Source organism: Brachypodium distachyon, chromosome 4, assembly GCF_000005505.3.
Source record: "Brachypodium distachyon strain Bd21 chromosome 4, Brachypodium_distachyon_v3.0, whole genome shotgun sequence".
In the NCBI taxonomy this organism is placed as follows: domain Eukaryota; kingdom Viridiplantae; phylum Streptophyta; class Magnoliopsida; order Poales; family Poaceae; genus Brachypodium; species Brachypodium distachyon.
The window spans coordinates 30,163,678-30,182,478 of record NC_016134.3 but is presented as its reverse complement, the minus strand read 5'-3'; the positions used below and the strand labels follow the sequence as shown (position 1 = coordinate 30,182,478).

Genomic DNA, 18,801 nt, shown 5'->3' with positions numbered 1-18,801 from the left:
AGGGACCAAATGTGCTAAACCAAAAAATAAACGGGAAGGACCGGCCCGGCTTGTGGGCTCAGACTATATGCTCCGGCGCGACACAGGCCAGGATACGGGCCGGACAGGCCCAATTTGTTTCTGTGCCGGGCCCAGCCTACCTCGGGACACGTTGGCCCAGCCCTCTGGCCAGCTATAGAGGTGTCACGTAAACCCTGGCCCCGAGACACGTTGCAAAGCCCTCTCCCTCCCCACGTTAACTCAAAAAAAAAAAAACTTCCCTTGCCCTTCCCTCAGCCTCCGCAGCAGCGCCGCCGCCTTCTTCTTCTCCTCTTCCCCCTAGCCGCGCCCCGGCCTCTCGCTGCTTCCGCCGGAATGCTTCGTCTTGCTTGCTGATACGTACCCCTCGAGATCGCGACGGCCGCGAAATGGTATGCCTCCGCCCTCTCTGTCTCTCCTGTTGGGTTTCTCGAGGGTTTAATCCCCCCTCCCGGCTGGCGGCGGCGTGGATCCGCCCTGAACAGCCTACTGGCGGCGGCGCGGCGCTGCGTGCGTGGGGATCTGCAGTTCTAGAGCGATTCGGTGTTGCGGATGGGATTCTTACTTGATTAACTGCCATGTTTCCGTGGCCTGTATGTAATGCTAACCCGAGACTGCCTCTTTTCGGGGGGTGATTTTTTTTCTCACGGCAGGATTTGGTGTGCGAGGAGTGCGGGGACTCCGGCATCAGGGACGCTCTGCTGCCCTGCGTGGGCTGCAAGGAGACCGCCAGGCACCGGTACGCCCTCTCAGCCGCGCTAGTAAATCATTGCTGCTACTAATCTCTCTGCATTGCTGCGTGGTCATCTCACAAACGCTACATTTGCAATGATTTTAGTTTTTACCAAATGTGTGCATGCATGGATGTTTATTCATGCAACTTTTGCCTCAATTTTTGCACTTGGAGTTAGAAAAGAAGGGGTTAGTTTGATACTTTCATGTGGTCCAAAGACTATAGAACGTGTGATTGAGATCTAATAACCATACCCGGCTACCACTGATCAAGAGATCATTTCGATTCAGGGAAACGGTCCAGGGGAGAAATTTCCAAACTATTGTCCACAGAGATATGAGTTCCCATGCATAACCATAACCATGTTTCCTGAACTCCCGGTCAAAATAAATAGTTTTAATATAGGAACAAGGCTTTCTAAAAATTAGGATGTGAAAAGATTTTAACAAAATTAGCTACTCCCTCCGACCCATATGACTTGTCACGGATTTAGTACAAAGTCGTACTAAGTTAGTGCCAAGTAATTCCGGCCGGAGGGAGTAGAATCTTTGTTTTGTAGACTTGCGAAAGCTAGTTCGATAGATTTCTAAAACAACTAAAACAAAGGCAAACAAGCAGGGGCCTTCAAAAAAAAAAAGTCCAGACCTCGTTCTAGTAGACAACTGATGGTTCAAGCTCATAAGAGAATTTCCGAGTTAGTAAGACAAAGAGGGGCAGGCAGGTCCCCAGTTATACAAGTGCCGATGGAAACTTCTTTGTACTCCTAAAAAATTGGCATCTCTGCTTTACTTGAATTCGAAGCACAATTCTCTTGCGTAAGAATCCAAATAGCCCAGCCAAACCTCAGTCAATCCAATTCAAACATAGCTTACACTAATCCTAATTTCATCTCTCCCTTATATGATTCGAAGTTCGGAGTTGTGAAAAGAGGATCTGGAAGATGTTAGTGAAGCATGATTTATTTATATCATGAGCTATGGAAAGGTGTATACACAAAACCTAAAACATAACGCGCATGCGTACAAGTGTCTGTCTCCACGCACGAACGCTCTTGCATGCATTGCATCAGTGAATTTTTGTGTTGTCATGCATGTATTGGTTTGTATTGCCGCAACGAATGTAGTACGGAGTTATTTTTGTAGTGGTTAAGTGTTTGGGGGTATTTGTACATATGCTAGTTCATTTTCAGAGATTTAAGTGTTTTCTAGCACAAATATTTGTCTGATTCACAATCTGTTTTCACCCTTGTTTTCGTATCGATGAGTGCTTCAAATCTAGATCCCATTTTGGTATGTTCTGATGAAAAAAAATCGGCTCTTTAGTTACCAGGTGGCAATGCACAAATTACCATCCTACTTTGGAAAAGTTGCCATGTTGTAAGAAGTGGTAACTTGTAAGTAACAGAGTGATAACTTCATATATTATTGAGTGGTAACTTTCATTCATGAGTTACCACCCCTATTTTGTATGAAATTACCATGTGGTAACTTGTTATTAACAGTGGGATTCTCATATATTATTGGGTATCTATCTATACCAATATATTAAATTGGAGTTGGTGGTGATGGTCCGGACGTCACGGTATGTCACTTCACCGAAATTACGAATCTGCCACCGTTGTCCCCACGCGCGTTTTAATGCCGACTCCCGCAGTCCTCAAGCGCAGAAAAAACACGTACTGCCCAAAAAAGAAAAAGCAACAACAGAGCCCTCCGAGCTCCTCCTCTCCTATGAGTCTCACCCCCACCCGATCCGGATCTTGCCCCCGCCCTTCGGATCTCGCTAGCGCTCACCGCCGCTCTTGGTCGCCTCCACCAGCTCGTGTGCGTCGGCGGCATCCATGTGCGGAAGGCGGTTGCGGACCCACGGCTCCGTCGCGCGCCTCGACCGCCGCCTCCACCGGCTCGTGTGCGCCGGTGGCTCCCCGCGGTACTTGGATGGCGATGGGATGAGCGTGAGGTCGGGATGGCGGTGGCCTCGCGCAAAGCAGCAGGGACCGCGTCGGCGCGAGCCATCGGTGGCCCTCCCGACGGGCAGTGGCGCGCGGCGACCTGTGGCCTGACGCGATGTGTGGGCGACGCGCGGGTGCGGCGAACGGGTAGACAAGGCAGTAAAAGGGTGCACAGGCGTACCTGGCAGCAAGTGGGAGCAGGCGGCGCGCGGGAGCGGACGGGCAGCGGGAATCTATGGGCGGAGGCGGTGCGCACAAGCGAGCAGCCGCGCAATGTTCGGTGGCGGGATGAATCGGGACGGGGAGAGGAGGAGTTTGCACTCAGGGTGGATGGAGAGGATAGTCAGAGGGAGAGCGAGAGAAATTGGGAGAAGTGATTTGAGAAATAGGGAGTAGGAGTAATAGGAGAGCAGGAAGGCTGCTTTATATTGCCGCTTGCTTTATATGATGGCTGCTGCTGCTTGCTGTCTTGATTGATATACCGATGCTTGCTGTTTAAATCATCACCACACGGGAGGTTGAGTGGCTTGGACGGATGGAATTGATAAACGTTATTCATGATTATATTGAGAATCACTTCATGAATTCAGCAAAAAAGTTAAAAAACGCTCACACATGATTTTTCAAGTGTGGTGTATGTGAGAACAGTGATAACTTGGAGGTAGAGAACAAAAGAGTTGAGCATGTGTCACTTTCTCTTTACACGAGATATAGAAATAAGACGTGCAAAAGAGAAAGAGACCAGAGTATAGCCTAGAAAATAAACATATCATAATCATGCCCATGAAACACATCAACATTTGATTTGACGTTTTGATACAATTTTCCATTGTTCCATAGCAATGCATGGGTCTTTTGCTAGTTAACTTCTATTCATGAGTTACCACTCCTATTTTGTATGAAGTTACCACGTGATGACTTGTTATTAACAGAGTGCTGGTTTCATATATTATTAGATGGTAACATTTGGGGTGGTTTTGTTTTTGTTGAAACTTACCAATATGAGATCTAGTTTAGTAGATCTTCTAGAGACAAAGCTAACTGTGAAGACAAGTCTTAAATCGAGTACACAGTTTGAAAGTTTCAAATTTTCAAAGTTTGGAAATTTACAAGTATCAACTTCGGGACGCCTGGCTTGGAAATTTACAAGTATCTTGAATCGGGTCACGCACCACCGTGGGACGGAGGCCTAATCTCCAGGGTAACACACCGCTGCTGGAGGTTGCGCTGCCCGGTGTGGCCTGCAGCAGCGGTAGGCGAGCATGAGGAAGAATGGAGGCAGAGGAGGGACGCTTGTGTGGAGACGATGCACAAAGCAGTGCAGATAGACTGGGCGGCGGCTGTGACGGTCCAAATGGGTAGTATGGACTAGACCCTTGAACTTGGTGGTCCAAAGGTTTGGGTCAAATGGTACCAAAATGAGGGGCGGGTTAGCGGGCCAGTTGGCCGACCCGGTCCTTGCAGGCCTAGTACCTGTTTAATGTGGTAGACACACGTACCACGGTCTTCTACTTTTGATTGGATGATTGGATTGGTGTTATTTTGTTAACCAATTTATGCAAAATATTTTTTTAATAAATGTATAAACACGCATATTTTAACCTACTATTTTGTGGAAGGTTCTAAGGTTCAAATCCTCTACCTGGTTAGGGAGTCATAAGACCTCCATCCAACAATAACTTCGTTTGTGTGTAATAGTAGGTTTATGTTTGTGTTTGGTGTTGAGGTGGACTGATTGTCTACCTTCAGCTGAATTTTTTTCCATTTTATTATTGGGGTGACAAACCTCTTTTCCTCCTTTTGTTGATATATAATTTTTATGTAGTATATTATAAAATAAGTTGGTCACAATACAACAACCCTCCATTCATTGATGATCTTTTTGCGTAATATAGGAGGTTTAGGCTGCATTTGTGGTGTTGAGGTACACCATGGCAATCTAGCTTTTTGGTCAAATTTTGTCTATTTTACTGTTGGGCCACCCAAAATTTTCATGTGCCATTTTTCTTGGCAATAGATTATCCGATAGGGAATGTGTTACCCTACAATTAATTCTGGCGTTCCCACAGCCAAGGGCGAATCTAGAAAAAAGTTAGCGTTGGGTTAACCTATAGAAAACTTGTTTGATTCAGACAAAATATAAATATTAGAGGGTTTCCCTGCAATTAATCCCTCCCCCCCCCCCCCCCCCATTTCCCTGAAGCAACATCTTTTAGCCCAAAAATATTCTAGAGAACTTACGAACTTGTAGACTTTCAACTTCCAAAATTTCTAGAGAATCATCAAAACTTGAGATCTTAATTATTTCAGAGAACTTTTAAAATTCGTAGAGAAGTTTACAAATTCGTGCTTTTAGTCATTTCAGAGAAACTTTTGAATTTAAAATTTCTATAGAATTTGAGCTCAGTTTTCTCAAAGAAATATATGAATTGAACTTCTGAAATTCCTAGAGAACATTAGGAATTTTAGCTATCAATTTTTCATAGAACCTTTTGAATTTAAAACATTTAAAATTTGAGCTTTCAAAAATTTCGTAGGACATACGAAATTTGAGATGATTTTCATATAAGATTGGAAATCAACTTTGAAAAGATTTCACTAAACTAAGCTTTCAACAAAAATCAAAGAAAAAATGGAATTAGTGATGAGCTAGGCTGCCAGAAGAGAAAAAGGACCGTTGAAGCGGCGCATTGCTAGTGTGGTTGGAAGCTTCCAACGGCAGAGCGGCCTCATGCTAGTTCCCGCACTGGAGGGGAGGGCAAAGCAAGGGTTGCGTCCACGAGTCGGCGCAAGTTGGGTAATGGTGAACATGAAACTCTCTTTCCTTCAATCGACTCTTTCTACCAGCATTCTTGACAGATAGGGGAACGGGGGGAGGGCACAAGAGAGGGAGGAGATAAGGCTTTGGGCGTCAAAAGGATGGTGATCTACATAAAGAGAGAGGTGTTAGCTTGTGGCGTATTGTTCGGTCGGATTCAACCATGCCAGAATTCTCTGGCCTAAGTCTACCCATAATTTTTTGTATGACTTTAGGTTTTGGGGTCCTCTTTGATTTGTAGATTCTAAATATGTAGGAATAGATTATGTATATATGAATGTACGTGCAAAACAAAGGATTGGAAAATAATGCCAGTTGTTCGTTCTCATCATCATACTTGTCTCACACCGGATCTGGGAGCCTCAGCTTATTGGTGAATCCTTGTGTCTTTTGGCTACTAGTTGTGTGCAAGTATGGCAAGTTGGGCGGGCCTGGATTGTTGATTCATCTCTTTCGTGTGGGTGAGATGGACATCCTTATCAACACAATGTTTCACACGAGGTGCATCCAACATTATGGTCTAAATATGTTCATATAAAAGTATTTTCTAAACATATCTTCGCAAAGGTATTTCCATTATATAGCATGGATAATGATGTCCGGTAAAGTGTTATCCTCGACTAACAATTATATTGTTAAGATAAGAAAAGATTTATCTTTTACTTAACATGGTTTGTGGTTTTGTAGATATTGCTTGGATAAGGTAGTTTTGGATCCATCGGTAGTAGAGTGGTGGTGTAATGACTGCCTGCCAAAACAAAACGAAGCAACACTGGAAGACGTGGCTAATCAAAGGCAACTAAGGAACACCCATTTGGGGCCTCCTATGATTAGTGAATCAAATATGAAGAAAAAGAAGGTAACCAAGGCAAGGGGACCTCGTAGAACTATAACTGTTGGAAGAAGAAAAGATCACATTGATGCAAGGACTAAACATATCTTGAGTGGAGACATATCCAAGTGGGGACATAGTACAAATAAGTTGCTTGAGAAAAGAAGTGATAGTAGTGATGCAAGGAGTGAACATGCATTAAATTCTTGTGAAATGTCTATCGGGGAAATGTCAAACGGCAATGATAGTGAGGAGACTTCGGAAGTTAAAAATGGACACTTAGTTTGTGCAGCGGAAAGAATTGATGGTTCAAGTCATTTGGCTTTGGAGCATGCTTCAAAAATTGAAGAAGCTAACAATTTGCAAAAGCCAATGGGTGATCTTGAACTTAAGCGGCCGGATCTCTCGAATTTTATGGATGGTTGCTTTTCTTCGTCGAAGTATGTTGAGGATTCCGTTCCCGGAGGAGGAAATGGTGATTCATTTTCTCGAACTAATGATGTCCAACAATCATGTCCAGTGATTGCGGCTAAGTCTCATCCTACATCGGCAAACATGGAGCAAGCGGATGGTATGGTAGTAAGCGTGGAGAAACTTCAACCTTTCAAGGCAGTTAAAGGATCTAACAAGACTGTTCTACCATCAGATTCACCAAATCATTCAAAGTTGATGCAAGGATCAAATTGGAAGACAAGGAATGTGGATGCCTTGAATCCTTTCAGAGGGTGTTTATACTCATGGTCAAAGGTTGCGAAACGATCACGTCGCTATGAACTAGGTAATCCGGCTGTTGAGGAAGACAATGCTGAAACAACAAAGTGCTCGGCAGACGAGGTAACCGCCGGTCCTAGAATGGAGAAGCACGGGGGATCAAACTCCTCAATGGCAAAAGGCAACTCAGATGAAGGAAATAGGAGATCAGATGGGCTTTTATTGAGCACAAAAGACAAGATGCAAGTGCAATTGAGTGGTGAAGCTCATTCTATTTGCGATGAACATAGTGATAGAGTTAACTCTCCCAATGTAATAAGTGAAATCTCAGATCCTACATCTGCACATGGTGACCAAGTTGCAAGGAACCTAGAAAGTAATGCAGGAAAGACTTCGTCTCCTGCTGGCAGAAAGGCGATTTGTAAGCAGGTATTGGAAGAGGAAGCAGTTAACAGTGATCCATTGTCTTCCAAATATCTTAGTCCATGTGAGTCAACAAAAGTTAACCCTAGAAAGCGTAAACAATTAAAAAGTTACACTCCAGAGGAAACTGAGAATCAGAAATCCAGAGATGTAAAGCACAAAAATGTTGGTGCTGCTGGGTCAAAAAGTGGTAAGCTAGCAGGATTACGGACAGATAGTCAGAGCTTGCCCAGGAAAGACAGTGGTAGTCATGATAAGGTCGCTGAGCACTCGGAGATGGGAAAAGATAAGAAAAAGGACAGGTCATTGCTGAAGGAAAATGGTTTGAAGAACCAAGGAATATACATAGAGAAAAACAGAGAAGCTTTGTTATTGCGAAATTTGGATCATCAATCTTCAAAGAATCATGAGCAGGTGAAGAAGCAGAGAAGCAAAGGGGGAAACACAGTTGAAACTTCAGCTGCAAGTCGATCCTCAAAGAATCATAAGCAAGGGAAGCAGAGAAGCAAAGGGGAAAATGGAGATGGCAATTCAGCTGTAAGAAACATCGATGCTGGATGTGCTGAGAATAATGCTTCACAGTTACCATTGCAAACTGCAATCACAGAGGATCGATGTGGCCTATCCAGGACGCCACTCGTTTCAGAATATATCTGTGCACACCCCGTTGATAAACCTAATTGGAGGTATGTTACATGCCTTTGTTCTCACTTCAATATTTTTCTCTGTGTGGTGCTAATGTATTCTCATTTTGTGATGATAGTGGAATTATGAAGATTGAAGGGGACTATATTCCATTGGCTGCACACCTGTCAACCAAAGCAGGCATGAAGGTGCAGGAACAGTCAAGATCATTGCCACCAATTTTGAAAGTGACAAAGCTTTCTACGTCAAGATCCTGTCCAAATCCCTGGGAGGGCTCGACACCTACCGCTGACAGTATTGACTTCTATTTCTTTTCGGGTGATATAAGGTGTGTTAACCTTATGCATATTTCCTCTTTTATTTCTTCTGCACCATAGGTATTAGGTTGTAATGTTCTTGTTGTTTCTCCAGACCAAATAAAGAGCTGGATCAACTAGTGAAGCATGTCGCTGATAGTGGTTGTGTTCTAGAAGCTGTTGTTGGTTTGGCTAAGTTGTTCCTCTTCCCTTCTGTTGTACTACCAGGGGAATACCAGAGTAAGTCACATTACTGAATTCATTATTCTAATTTATGATTATCATGGAAAAGATATGACACTACATCCAATCTTCCTGTCAGCATGTGCAACTACTAACATAGTATACTGCACCGGTTGAACATTAGTATTTACTCCCTCCGATCCTAAATTGTTGTCGAAATATTACATGTATCTGGACGCTTTTTAAGAATAGATACATCCATATTTGGGCAAATTTGAGTCAAGAATTTAGGATCAGAGGGAGTAGTTTGCTGTGGTCAGGTGTGGATTTAGCTAATAATTTGTGTGCCGCGTATTATTTTCTGTTATGCTGCAGTGTTTGAAGAGAAATACTATCTCTGGGGAGTGTTCCAGTCCAAAAAAGAGAAGAGAAAAAGATTAGCTCCAGCAGAACAAGGTTGTACTGCGCATGCTGTGGAGAAAAAACATGTCCAGAAACAGCATCTCTCGTACCAGGCACACAAGGTGCCGTGCCGCGACACCATGGACCAAGAAATGCCTCTTGTGAATGGAGTCATGCATTCCAAGAATCAACCCTTGCTAGTGGAGACATAGGAAAAGAGTCCAGTGTCTGGTCTACCCTCTGTTGACATGAAAGATCTAGTTTCTGCAAATATCTGTTCAGTTGATCATAGACAATCGCCCTCTTCAAATTCAAAAGGTTACCGCAACTCATCCAGGAGACACAGATGGAAGGTGCACTGCTGTTCGCTCGCAGCAGGTGTTGACAGAATCCGGGTGGCTGGTGTAGGATCAGCGGGTTTCTGATGAGCATAGCTGGAACTGTTTCTGCTTACACAGCGGTGCACTGGTCTCTCTTAGGGTAGAAGAAACGAGCCAGGTAGTAGATCTGAGCCCTTAGATTTGGTGTGGGTCCACTGTGCTCTGACTTCTTTGTCTATTTCTGTACCTGTTAAGCAAGTTAATCTGTTCAGGATCGAACTGTGACGGTCCTCAACTTGGTAGGATGTGTTGAACTGAAACAGAAATTATGTTTAGTTATGGTACTTTCCAGAGGTTACTTCAGTGTTGCGCAGTTCAGATGAAAGATTCTGTTGTATAAGTATCTTTGTGGTTCTTGCCAGGCTGAACAGCTGGCAGTATACCGTTTTTCTTGCTAGATTTAGTTTGCTGTTCTACTGCGGTTTCTGTGTTTGTTGAAAAAGATATCACATCTTCCATTTTAACCATTGCAAATTTGCAATAACAGTTGCAGCTCCATTTCTTTAGTTGTAGTAGATGGTTCAAGGTGAAATTATCAGTTTGTTATGGTCCAATTATTGGCAGCAAGAAGTTCTGTTCATGTGCTTTTAAGTCAAGCTAGTTGTTGGGACTGACATGTTCGTGCATCTACCAGCAAATAAGAATCTACACCAACTTGGAAACTTGAAATCAGCATCTGAACCTGAAAAAAAGTGACTCTTCACTGAGACTCTACATACCTTTGTACTCTTTTGTTCTCGCTGTATATGTCACATGATACAAAAAGAAAGACCATGACCATGACTGCCGGGAACGTGACGTGCTATAAACAGCATCGAAATTTAAGAAGCATCAATAGAAATGGTCAAGAACAACATGGACATGATCAAAAGTGTGTCTAATAAATCAACTTCATATATATTTTGGTTCCATGTACAAAAGCTTGAGATGCATCTATGAGCTAAGAATGTTCAGTAGTGAAACCCTGCTCTGGATCAACCTCCTGAACAGGGACTCAATGCCGCTCTCAATATCTGCCACGCTGCGCTCCAGCGTTTGCAACCGCGCCTCCTCGCAGACAACCCTTCTTTTCTGTAACCTCTGGGAGACAAGGAACCATCCGCTTCTGTTGGTGACCTCAATTTGCTTCAGTAAGAGGCGCGATGCGGATTCGAGCAGAGAGACGGCCATCTCTCTTGCTTCTGCCAGTAGCCTGACCATCCTGCAACCTTCAGCGGTAGTTTTTCTGGCAGTGATCTTTTTGAAAGGCTTTTGCGCCTTCTTTGCGAGGCGAACAAAAGACTCGATCTTGAACTGAACAGCCGCTTCTTGTCCTCTCTTGAGGGCAAGCTGCAGTTCCTGGAGGCTCATCTTCAGCTCTGCTAAGTAGTCTTGCATGGCATTGCAGAGATCAACGAGCACAAGTGACCTGTCAAGCTCTTCCTCGACCATTTTCCTTTGCCACGGCAAGGAGAGGCCAACTTGGTTGCTGGGCAAGCTCATGACCTCCTCTATGCAGCCGTAGATGTCTCCGAGCCTCCTTAGACCATCGCGCATCGTGTCGATGGTCACCAAAGGCGAGGAGATGCATCCTTTCAGGGCCTGCATCTCCACCTCCACTTTGGATTCAGTGGAGTCAGGACTCGAAGGCAGACTGGCGGACCTTTGATGGCAAGACATGCTTCCAAATGGATGGTGTGATGGTGTATATCTGTCTGAAATGTTGACGGAAAGTGAAGAATGGTTGAACTTGTTTGGTGCTTAACCCTTTGTATTGCACTCTATTTATAGTCAAGAACCAGAAGCAACAGCAGAGCACAGCTTCCGCTGCGGCATAATCATCTTTGGTTGGCAGAACAGACATTCAATAAGTGGGATCATGAGGATGTGATGTCTCATCTCTAGATGGCAAGTATCCGCACGACTGAATCATCTCGTAATCATAATCATAATCATAATCCAGATTGGCAAACTGCAAGAGACTGAGGATTTTGCTGAAAGAACCAGCTGACTTCCTTCACCTTGTAACGATCTGGCAATCTTGGTTCTCAACTGCTGATAGCTGCACCTGCAGCTCAACCCTCGTGCAGCAGCGTTGTTTCCTTATTGGCATGCTCCTACCTACAGCATGATCCACCACACATGTGCTAGAATTCCTAACTAATGCTACAGATTTTTAACGCCAAAGTTCAGTGTAAATTCGGGTGACTGGAAACAGCTATGAAAAATTCAGATACTGAACCCTTTTTCTCGATAATCCGAGAGAGATATCTGTTTTGTTTTGCAAAAGCTAAGTCTGGTTTCTCGAGTAAAGAAACAATATGTTTATTAACTGTACAAAGATTTCCCATACAGATGGCATGCATCTTCTTCAGTGATCCACTTTGTCAGATAAGAAAAATCAACATTGTCATGAAGCTTGAAACATCACAAAATGTGAGTTCTGTAGCTAATTAATTAGCATTTCCTATCTGTCATGTCCCAGTTTCCGTTAGCGAAAAAGAAATGGAGTGCACGGGCACTCGTATTCGTTTCGGCTATTGCACGAGGGCGCAAAGATTCCAACAGAAGCATATTACACAGCATCTACAAGTTGTTAGTGAGAGGAGGAAGAGTTTGACTTAACCTTCAGAGACCCGGTCAGTACTGATAATATGTCCAGGCAGCATGCAGATAAGCATGAACTCAAACACCTCATGGAGCATTGCTGGAGTGTTCCATCAACCTGTGACAAGATCCACCATAATAGGATCAACAGCATTCTTGACCAGCAGACAAACCAAAAAGTAGTTAAGAAGAGTGTGTTAAGATAACTTCACGTACGTGCAATCGAATATGAGCTGAACTAAGGGTGGTTAGTGCCTCCGTTTAGAGGGTCTAAATTATTGGTGACATGTGCTTAAGTCTGGTACGTTTGCTGACATGATAGTGCGTGCTTCTGTGTTATACTAATCAGGCTAATTAATTATGAGCCACGTGGCCTAGAGATGGCATGTTCATGATTGTTAGTTTACTGCCAGTAGAAGATGATGCGCCGATCTCAAATTTCAGTTGGTGTAATGTAAAAGCATGGCCGTTTCGATGATCAAACCAAATGAAAATTGTGCAGGTACAACTTATAGTTGGAAATGGTTATACATGAACCTCCTATCCCTTAACAGAATGTCAGTTTTCTTACAACGAGTTTCCTTTTCGGCTCTTTTAACATTCATCATATCCTTGGAAATAAAACATATTAACATGACATTCGGCTATAAAAACAACCAAAAATCGTCGCACAGTAAATATCAGTGAAATCAGAAGTCATGGTATGAACATAGTCAAAATTGTTTCCATCGAGTGATCATTTGTATGTACATCTGGGTGCTGTCTGTAAGCTACAAAGGTTCTATATGATCGGTGAATCCTTTAAAAGGCGGATGCCAATTGCAAGGTGCTAGAGCAACAAGGCTTGAGACATCTCTATGAGCTAAGAATGTTCAGGAGTGAAACCCTGCTCTGGATCAACCTCCTGAACAGGGACTCAATGCCGTTCTCAAGATCTGCCATGCTGCGCTCCAGCACTTGCAACCGCGCCTCCTCGCAGACAACCCTTCTTTTATGGAACCTCTTGGAGACAAGTGACCATCTGCTTCCGTTGGTGACCTCAATTTGCTTCGGTAAGACGCGCGACGCGGACTCGAGCAGAAAGATGGCCATCTCTCTTGCTTCTGCCAGTAGCCTGACCATCCTACAGTCTTCGCCTGTAGCTTTACTGGCTGTGATCTTCTTGAAAGGCTTTTGCACCTTCTTTGTAAGGCGAACAAAAGACTCGATCTTGAGCTGAATGGACGCATCGTCTCCTCTCTTGAGGGCAAGCTGCAGTTCCTGCATGCTCATCTTCAGCTCTGCTAAGTTCTCTTGCATGGCATTGCAGAGGTCAACGAGTACAAGTGACCTGTCAAGCTCTTCCTCGACCATTTTCCTTTGGAGGGGCAAGGAGAGGCCAACTTGGTTGCTGGGCAAGCTCATGACCTCCTCTATGCAGACGTAGATGTCCCTGAGCCTCCTCAGACCATCGTGCATCGTGTCTACGGTCACCGAAGGCGAAGAGATGCATCCTTTCAGGCCCTGTAGCTCCACGTCCACTTTGGATTCAGTGGAGTGAGGAATCGAAGGCAAACTTGCGGACCTTTGATGGCAAGACATGCCTACAGATGGATGGTGTGATGGTGTATATCTGTCTGAAATGTTGACAAAAAGTGAAGAACAGATGCACTTTGTTTGGTGCTTAACCCTCTGTATTGCACTCTATTTATAGTCAAGAACCAGAAGCAACAACAGAGCACAGCTTCCGCTGCGGCATAATCATCTTTCAACTCCAAGGCAAAACTGATGCTCTTTTTTTATTTGGTTGGCACAACAGACATTCAATAAGTGGGATCATGAGGATGTGATGTCTCATCTCTAGATGGCAAGTATCCGCACGAGTGATCATCTCATAATCATAATCATAATCATAATCCAGATTGGCAAACTGCAAGAAACTGAGGATTTGCTGAAAGAACCAGCTGACTTCACCTTGTAATGATCTGGCAATTTGGTTCTCAACTGCTGATTGTTCCACCTGCACCTCTAATCCTCGTGCAGCAGTGTTGTTGCCTTATTGGCATGTCTCTGCTACCTACAGCATGACCCACCACACATGTGCTAGAATTCATTACTAATGCTAAAGATTTTTAACGGCAAAGATCATTGTAAATTCGGGTGACCGGAAACAGCTATGAAAAAATCAGACACTGAACCGAATTTTGATTTATTTTCTCGACAATCCGAGAGAAAATCCGTTTCTTCTGCAAAAGCTAAATGTGCTTCCTCGAGTAAAGAAACAATACTCTTATGAACTGTACAAAGATTTCCCATACAGATGGCATGTATCTTCTTCAGTGAACCACTATGTCAGATAAGAAAAATCGACATTGTCATGAAGCTCGAAACATCACAAAATGTTAGTTTTGTAGCTAATTAATTAGCATTGCCTATCTGTCATGTCCCAGTTTCCTTTAGGGAAAAAGAAATGGAGTGAGTGCACGGGCACTCGTATTCGTTTCGGCTATTGCAGAGTGCGCAAAGATTCCAACAGAAGCATATTACACAGCATCTACAGGTTGTTAGTGAGAGGAGGAAGAGTTTGACTTAACCTTCAGAAACCGGGTCAGTCCGGATAATATGTCCAGGCAGCATGCAGATAAGCATGAACTCAAACACCTCATGGAGCATTGCTGGAGTGTTCCATCAATCTGCAACAACCAACAAGATCCACCACAAAAGGATCAGCGGCATTCTTGACCAGCCAGCATCCAAATTGAAAACTCGTTAAGAATAGCGTTAAGATAACCTCACGTACGTGCAATCGAATATGAGCTGAACTAATGGTGGTTATTGCCTCTGTTCAGAGGATTTAAATTATTGGTGACATGTGCTTAAGTCTGTTACATCTGTTAACATGATAGTGCTTCTGTGTTATGCTAATCAGGCTAATTAATTATGAGAGGCTACCACATGGCCTAGAGCTGGCATGTTCATGATTGCTAGTTTATTGCAAGTAGAAGATGATGCACCGATCGCAAATTTCAGTTGGTGCGGTGTAAACATGGCCGTTTCAATGATCAAAGTATCAAACCAAATAAAAATTGTACAGGTACAACTTATAGTTGGAAATAATTACACATCAACCTCCTATGTCTTGCCAAAATTCTGAATAACTCAACCTTTATACATGTCATTTTCTTACGAGGGATTTCCTTTTCGGCTCTTTAACATTCATCATATCCTTGAAAATAAAACATGACATTCGGCTATAAAAACAATCAAAATCATCGTGCAGTAAATATCAGTGAAATCAGAAGTCATGGTATGAACAAAGTCAAAATTGTTTTGATCGACTGATCATTTGAATGTACATCTGGTCTTGTCTGTAATCTATAAATGTTCTTTATGATCGGTGAATCCTTTAAAAGGCGGATGCCAATCGCAAGGTGCTAGAGCAACAAGGCTTGAGAGGTAATATCTACGAGCTAAGAATGTTCAGGAGCGAAACCCTGCTTTGGATCAATCTCCTGAACAGCAACTCGGCACTGTTCTCAAGACCTCCCATGCTTTGCTCTAGTGCTTGCAACTGTTCCTCCTTGCAGACAACCTTTGTTTTCTGGATCCTCTTGGAGACAAGTGACCATTTGCTTCCTTTGCTGCTGGCAAACTGCTTCGGCAACATTTGCGACGTGGACTCAAGCAGACAGATAGCTACCTCTCTGGCTTCTGTCAGCAGCAAGACCAGCCTGCATCCTTCAGAAGTTGTTCTGCTGATGGTCTTCTTGAACGGCTTTTGCGCCTGCTTCGCGAGACGAATGAAGGACTCGATCTTGAGCTGGACAACAGCTGCATCTCCTCTCTTGAGGACAAGTTGTAGCTCCTGGGTACTCATCTTCAGCCCTGCTAGACTCTCTTGCATGGAGTTGCAGAGATCAATGAGCACGAGGGACCGCCCCAATTCTTCTTCCACCATTTTCTTGTTTTGGGGCAGGGAGAGGCCAACTTGGCTGCTGGGTAAGCTCATGATCTCCCCTATGCAGTTGTAGATGTCTCCGAGCCTCGCCAAACCATCACGCATCGTGCCGATGGTCGCGGAAGGTGAAGAGATGGACACACGTAGGCCCTGTAGCTCTTCTTCCACTTTAGCCTCAGTGGAGTGGGGCTTAGAGGGCAAACTTGCAGTTCTCTGATGGCAAGCCATTTCTGTAATGGAGGGATTGAAGATATAATTCTGTGTGAAATGGAAGATTAGACAAGAAGCACAATACTGTGTTGGTGCTCATCCATTGTGGTGCACTCTATTTATAGTCAAGAACTAAAAGCAGTACATGTCATTGCCAGCCTAATGTTGGAGCAATCTGTGCTGCAGCATAACTATCTGTATGATATCCATTACAGGCTGGTATGTTGTTAGGGAAACAAGGATCAATAAGTGCATGCGATGTCTCAATAGTTGGCAGCAAAGCATCTGCACGAGTGCTTAGCTTGGAATACAGATCAACAGATAAAAAAAACAATGAAATGCAAGTTATGCAACTGAAGTGTATGTTGAACGGACAGATGGCTTCACCTTCCAACAGCATGTTAATGTGGTTTTCAACTTCTGACAGTTGCACCTTCACCTCTATAGTCGCGCGGCACTGTTGCTTTGCTGGCATGTCTCTGCTGCAGCATGAGCCACAACACATTCATTAGAAATATTAATAGAAGCTGCACTTCTTATAATGCCACATTTAATCATTTAGAACATAAGAAACATGTGGGAACTAATTCATAAATGCCACTGGAAGGTATGCCTGCTTTGTGAAGGAAATCTGTGGTAACATCCTTCAGCGGCAGAAGTAGAGGTTCCCCTCTCTTCTCTCTCTCCTTTGTCCGCCCCCCCCCCCCCCCCCTTACCCTGCTTGTAACCTGTGTTTATATATATTTATATATATACTGTCAGAGCCTCTCCTACAGTTTTCGGTAAAAAAAAAGTAGAGGTTCCCCACTTACATGAGAAACATGGAGATAATGGCACAACAGGGTGGTAAGTAGACAGGAAGTATCTATATCTCTGCACTCCCAGCTACTCACATGGCCACCACAGAGGCACACAAGCTGATGCCCTTGTTTATCTTAGTTTCAAACAGCACACATGTGCGAAATGCAACTTTGTCATATTCCACGCGTAGGCAAACTGTGGTCCACACGACTGCTTGACAGAATAGGAAGACAATTTGCTGTTTGGCATTGCCAATCTGTCATGTTTCAATTATGTCAGGCATAATGGCCTGCACGGGTGCTTCGAGTTGGTTTCTGCTCTAAGGTGAGCAAGCAAGATTCGCAGTTCATGAAAGGAACAGTTGACTTTGTTGAACCTCTAGAAACGTGTTCAATGCTAATATGGCCAAGCAGCTTCAAGATAGGCATGAACTCAACACCTCATGGAGAAGTGCTGGCATGTTTCATCCACCTGCAACAAGATCCACCATGAAAGGACCGGTATCTTTGATCGTCTTAAAATATCATTGCTAAGAGGTAAGACTATAAATTTTCAAAGAAATGCGAGTTGACATCATCTATGGATATTAAATTCCAAGGATCAGTGTCACAACAGACATCAATAAGTGAGCTTACGAGCAGGTGATGTCTCAACTATTGGCAGCAAACCATAAGCACGAATGCCTAACATTACTCACACTCAATCTAGATTGTTTGCCCGAGGCACCATATCAAAGAAAGGAGCTGGAAGCTAGCTACTACTACTAACAGCTGTTTGTTGAAGAACCATCTAGGCATCATCACTACCTGCAGCACTTCCATCCACAACCAATGCATCTGAATTTCTTTAAAACCTACTGATGCGATGTATCGATGGTTTCAGGCAGAGCAAGCCGCACGGGTGTCCCGTCTGCCGTTTCGGACAGAATACAAGGGAGCAGGGTCCCCAGGAATGACATGATTAAATAGAGAGAATGTGCTCACCTAGTTCAGGTATTTTTTGGGGGTGTGAACTGTCCACCTCCTGGATTATCGCTGGCGTGCCGCGTCCATTCTGCGGCGAGATCCACGTCCACCACAACAATGACCTGCAGTTATCCCATATGAAATGGAATCAATCAGTGAGAAGTGAGCCAGGCTGAAGGGAAGACAGGGCATCATCAGGGTGAATGCCTAAATTAACTGCAGCTATTCCTTATGAAACGGAATCAATCAGTGAGAAGTAATTATGTTTGATGGTGATGGTGAAGATCGTGAGTATACATACAACATCTGAATGAAGCTCTTCATAGATCCCATATTGCTGAAAGCATAACATGAACTCATCCTTTGGATCTAACACGCTTGAGGTAGGGTACAAGAAGACAGGGAGGGCATCATCGAGTCCTCGATCCTCCGATTGCCGCGGCCGGCAGGTGCTGCTGAGCCCAGGAACGCATTTGGCGGAGCTGGATGCGGATGCGGTGGTCGGGTTTGCCTGGGAAAGGAAAGCGCGCCGCGGCGGCTGTCGACGGCCGCCGCCGCTCCCCGCGTGGCGCAGCACGGATCCAGCGAATCGAGGGCCCCTAGCTTGCCGAGATTGGGGACACGGGGGCGGGCCGGCGGCAGACTTGTCTTATGGTGATAAATAGTGTAAAAGTTTCTGGAGAACGAGAATCAAAAAAGGGCATTTGGTCTAGTGGTATGATTCTCGCTTAGGGTGCGAGAGGTCCCGAGTTCAATTCTCGGAATGCCCCTGCCTTGTACTTTTTACTTTATTTTCTTGACTCATGGGTTACTTTCTCTTCTTTTTATTGCTTTTCCCACGTGTAAAATGAATGTATTGTTCCCTCCGCTCTCAAGTTTGTCAACATTTAGATATATTTAGACATAACTT

At 44.1% G+C, this 18,801-nt stretch overlaps 3 protein-coding genes and 1 non-coding gene across 12 annotated transcripts; 2 read left to right on the top strand and 2 right to left on the bottom strand.

Moving 5' to 3' along the window:
- Positions 1-215: 215 nt before the first annotated feature.
- Positions 216-9,717, top strand: LOC100836488. Its single transcript, XM_010239631.3, has 6 exons — positions 216-410; positions 672-757; positions 6,208-8,172; positions 8,250-8,459; positions 8,543-8,667; positions 8,986-9,717. Exons 1-6 carry the CDS (start codon positions 408-410, stop codon positions 9,222-9,224), a joined length of 2,628 nt encoding a protein of 875 aa, XP_010237933.1. The 5' UTR covers positions 216-407; the 3' UTR covers positions 9,225-9,717.
- Positions 9,718-9,954: 237 nt separating this feature from the next.
- Positions 9,955-16,607, bottom strand: LOC100845540. Of its 2 annotated transcripts, XM_024463366.1 has the most exons (3): positions 16,513-16,537; positions 14,552-14,650; positions 9,955-12,096 (listed from the first exon to the last, which is right to left on the bottom strand). In XM_024463366.1, exon 3 carries the CDS (start codon positions 11,049-11,051, stop codon positions 10,326-10,328), a length of 726 nt encoding a protein of 241 aa, XP_024319134.1. In that variant the 5' UTR covers positions 11,052-12,096; positions 14,552-14,650; positions 16,513-16,537; the 3' UTR covers positions 9,955-10,325. The 2 variants fall into 2 exon arrangements, with proteins under 2 accessions (XP_024319134.1, XP_024319135.1); XM_024463367.1 differs by lacking the exon at positions 14,552-14,650 and having other exon boundaries at positions 16,513-16,607.
- Positions 12,659-18,231, bottom strand: LOC100822681. 8 transcript variants are annotated; one of them, XM_010239627.3, is made up of 6 exons: positions 18,193-18,231; positions 17,910-18,013; positions 16,938-17,397; positions 16,739-16,853; positions 16,513-16,607; positions 15,212-16,145 (listed from the first exon to the last, which is right to left on the bottom strand). In XM_010239627.3, exons 5-6 carry the CDS (start codon positions 16,598-16,600, stop codon positions 15,421-15,423), a joined length of 813 nt encoding a protein of 270 aa, XP_010237929.1. In that variant the 5' UTR covers positions 16,601-16,607; positions 16,739-16,853; positions 16,938-17,397; positions 17,910-18,013; positions 18,193-18,231; the 3' UTR covers positions 15,212-15,420. The 8 variants fall into 8 exon arrangements, with proteins under 8 accessions (XP_024319132.1, XP_010237929.1, XP_014757427.1 ...); XM_014901941.2 differs by having other exon boundaries at positions 16,513-16,604; XM_024463363.1 differs by lacking the exon at positions 16,739-16,853.
- A 358-nt stretch (positions 18,232-18,589) lies between these two features.
- TRNAP-AGG lies at positions 18,590-18,661 on the top strand. Its single transcript has one exon. It is a non-coding gene; the product is annotated as a tRNA-Pro (tRNA).
- The last annotated feature ends 140 nt before the right edge of the window (positions 18,662-18,801 follow it).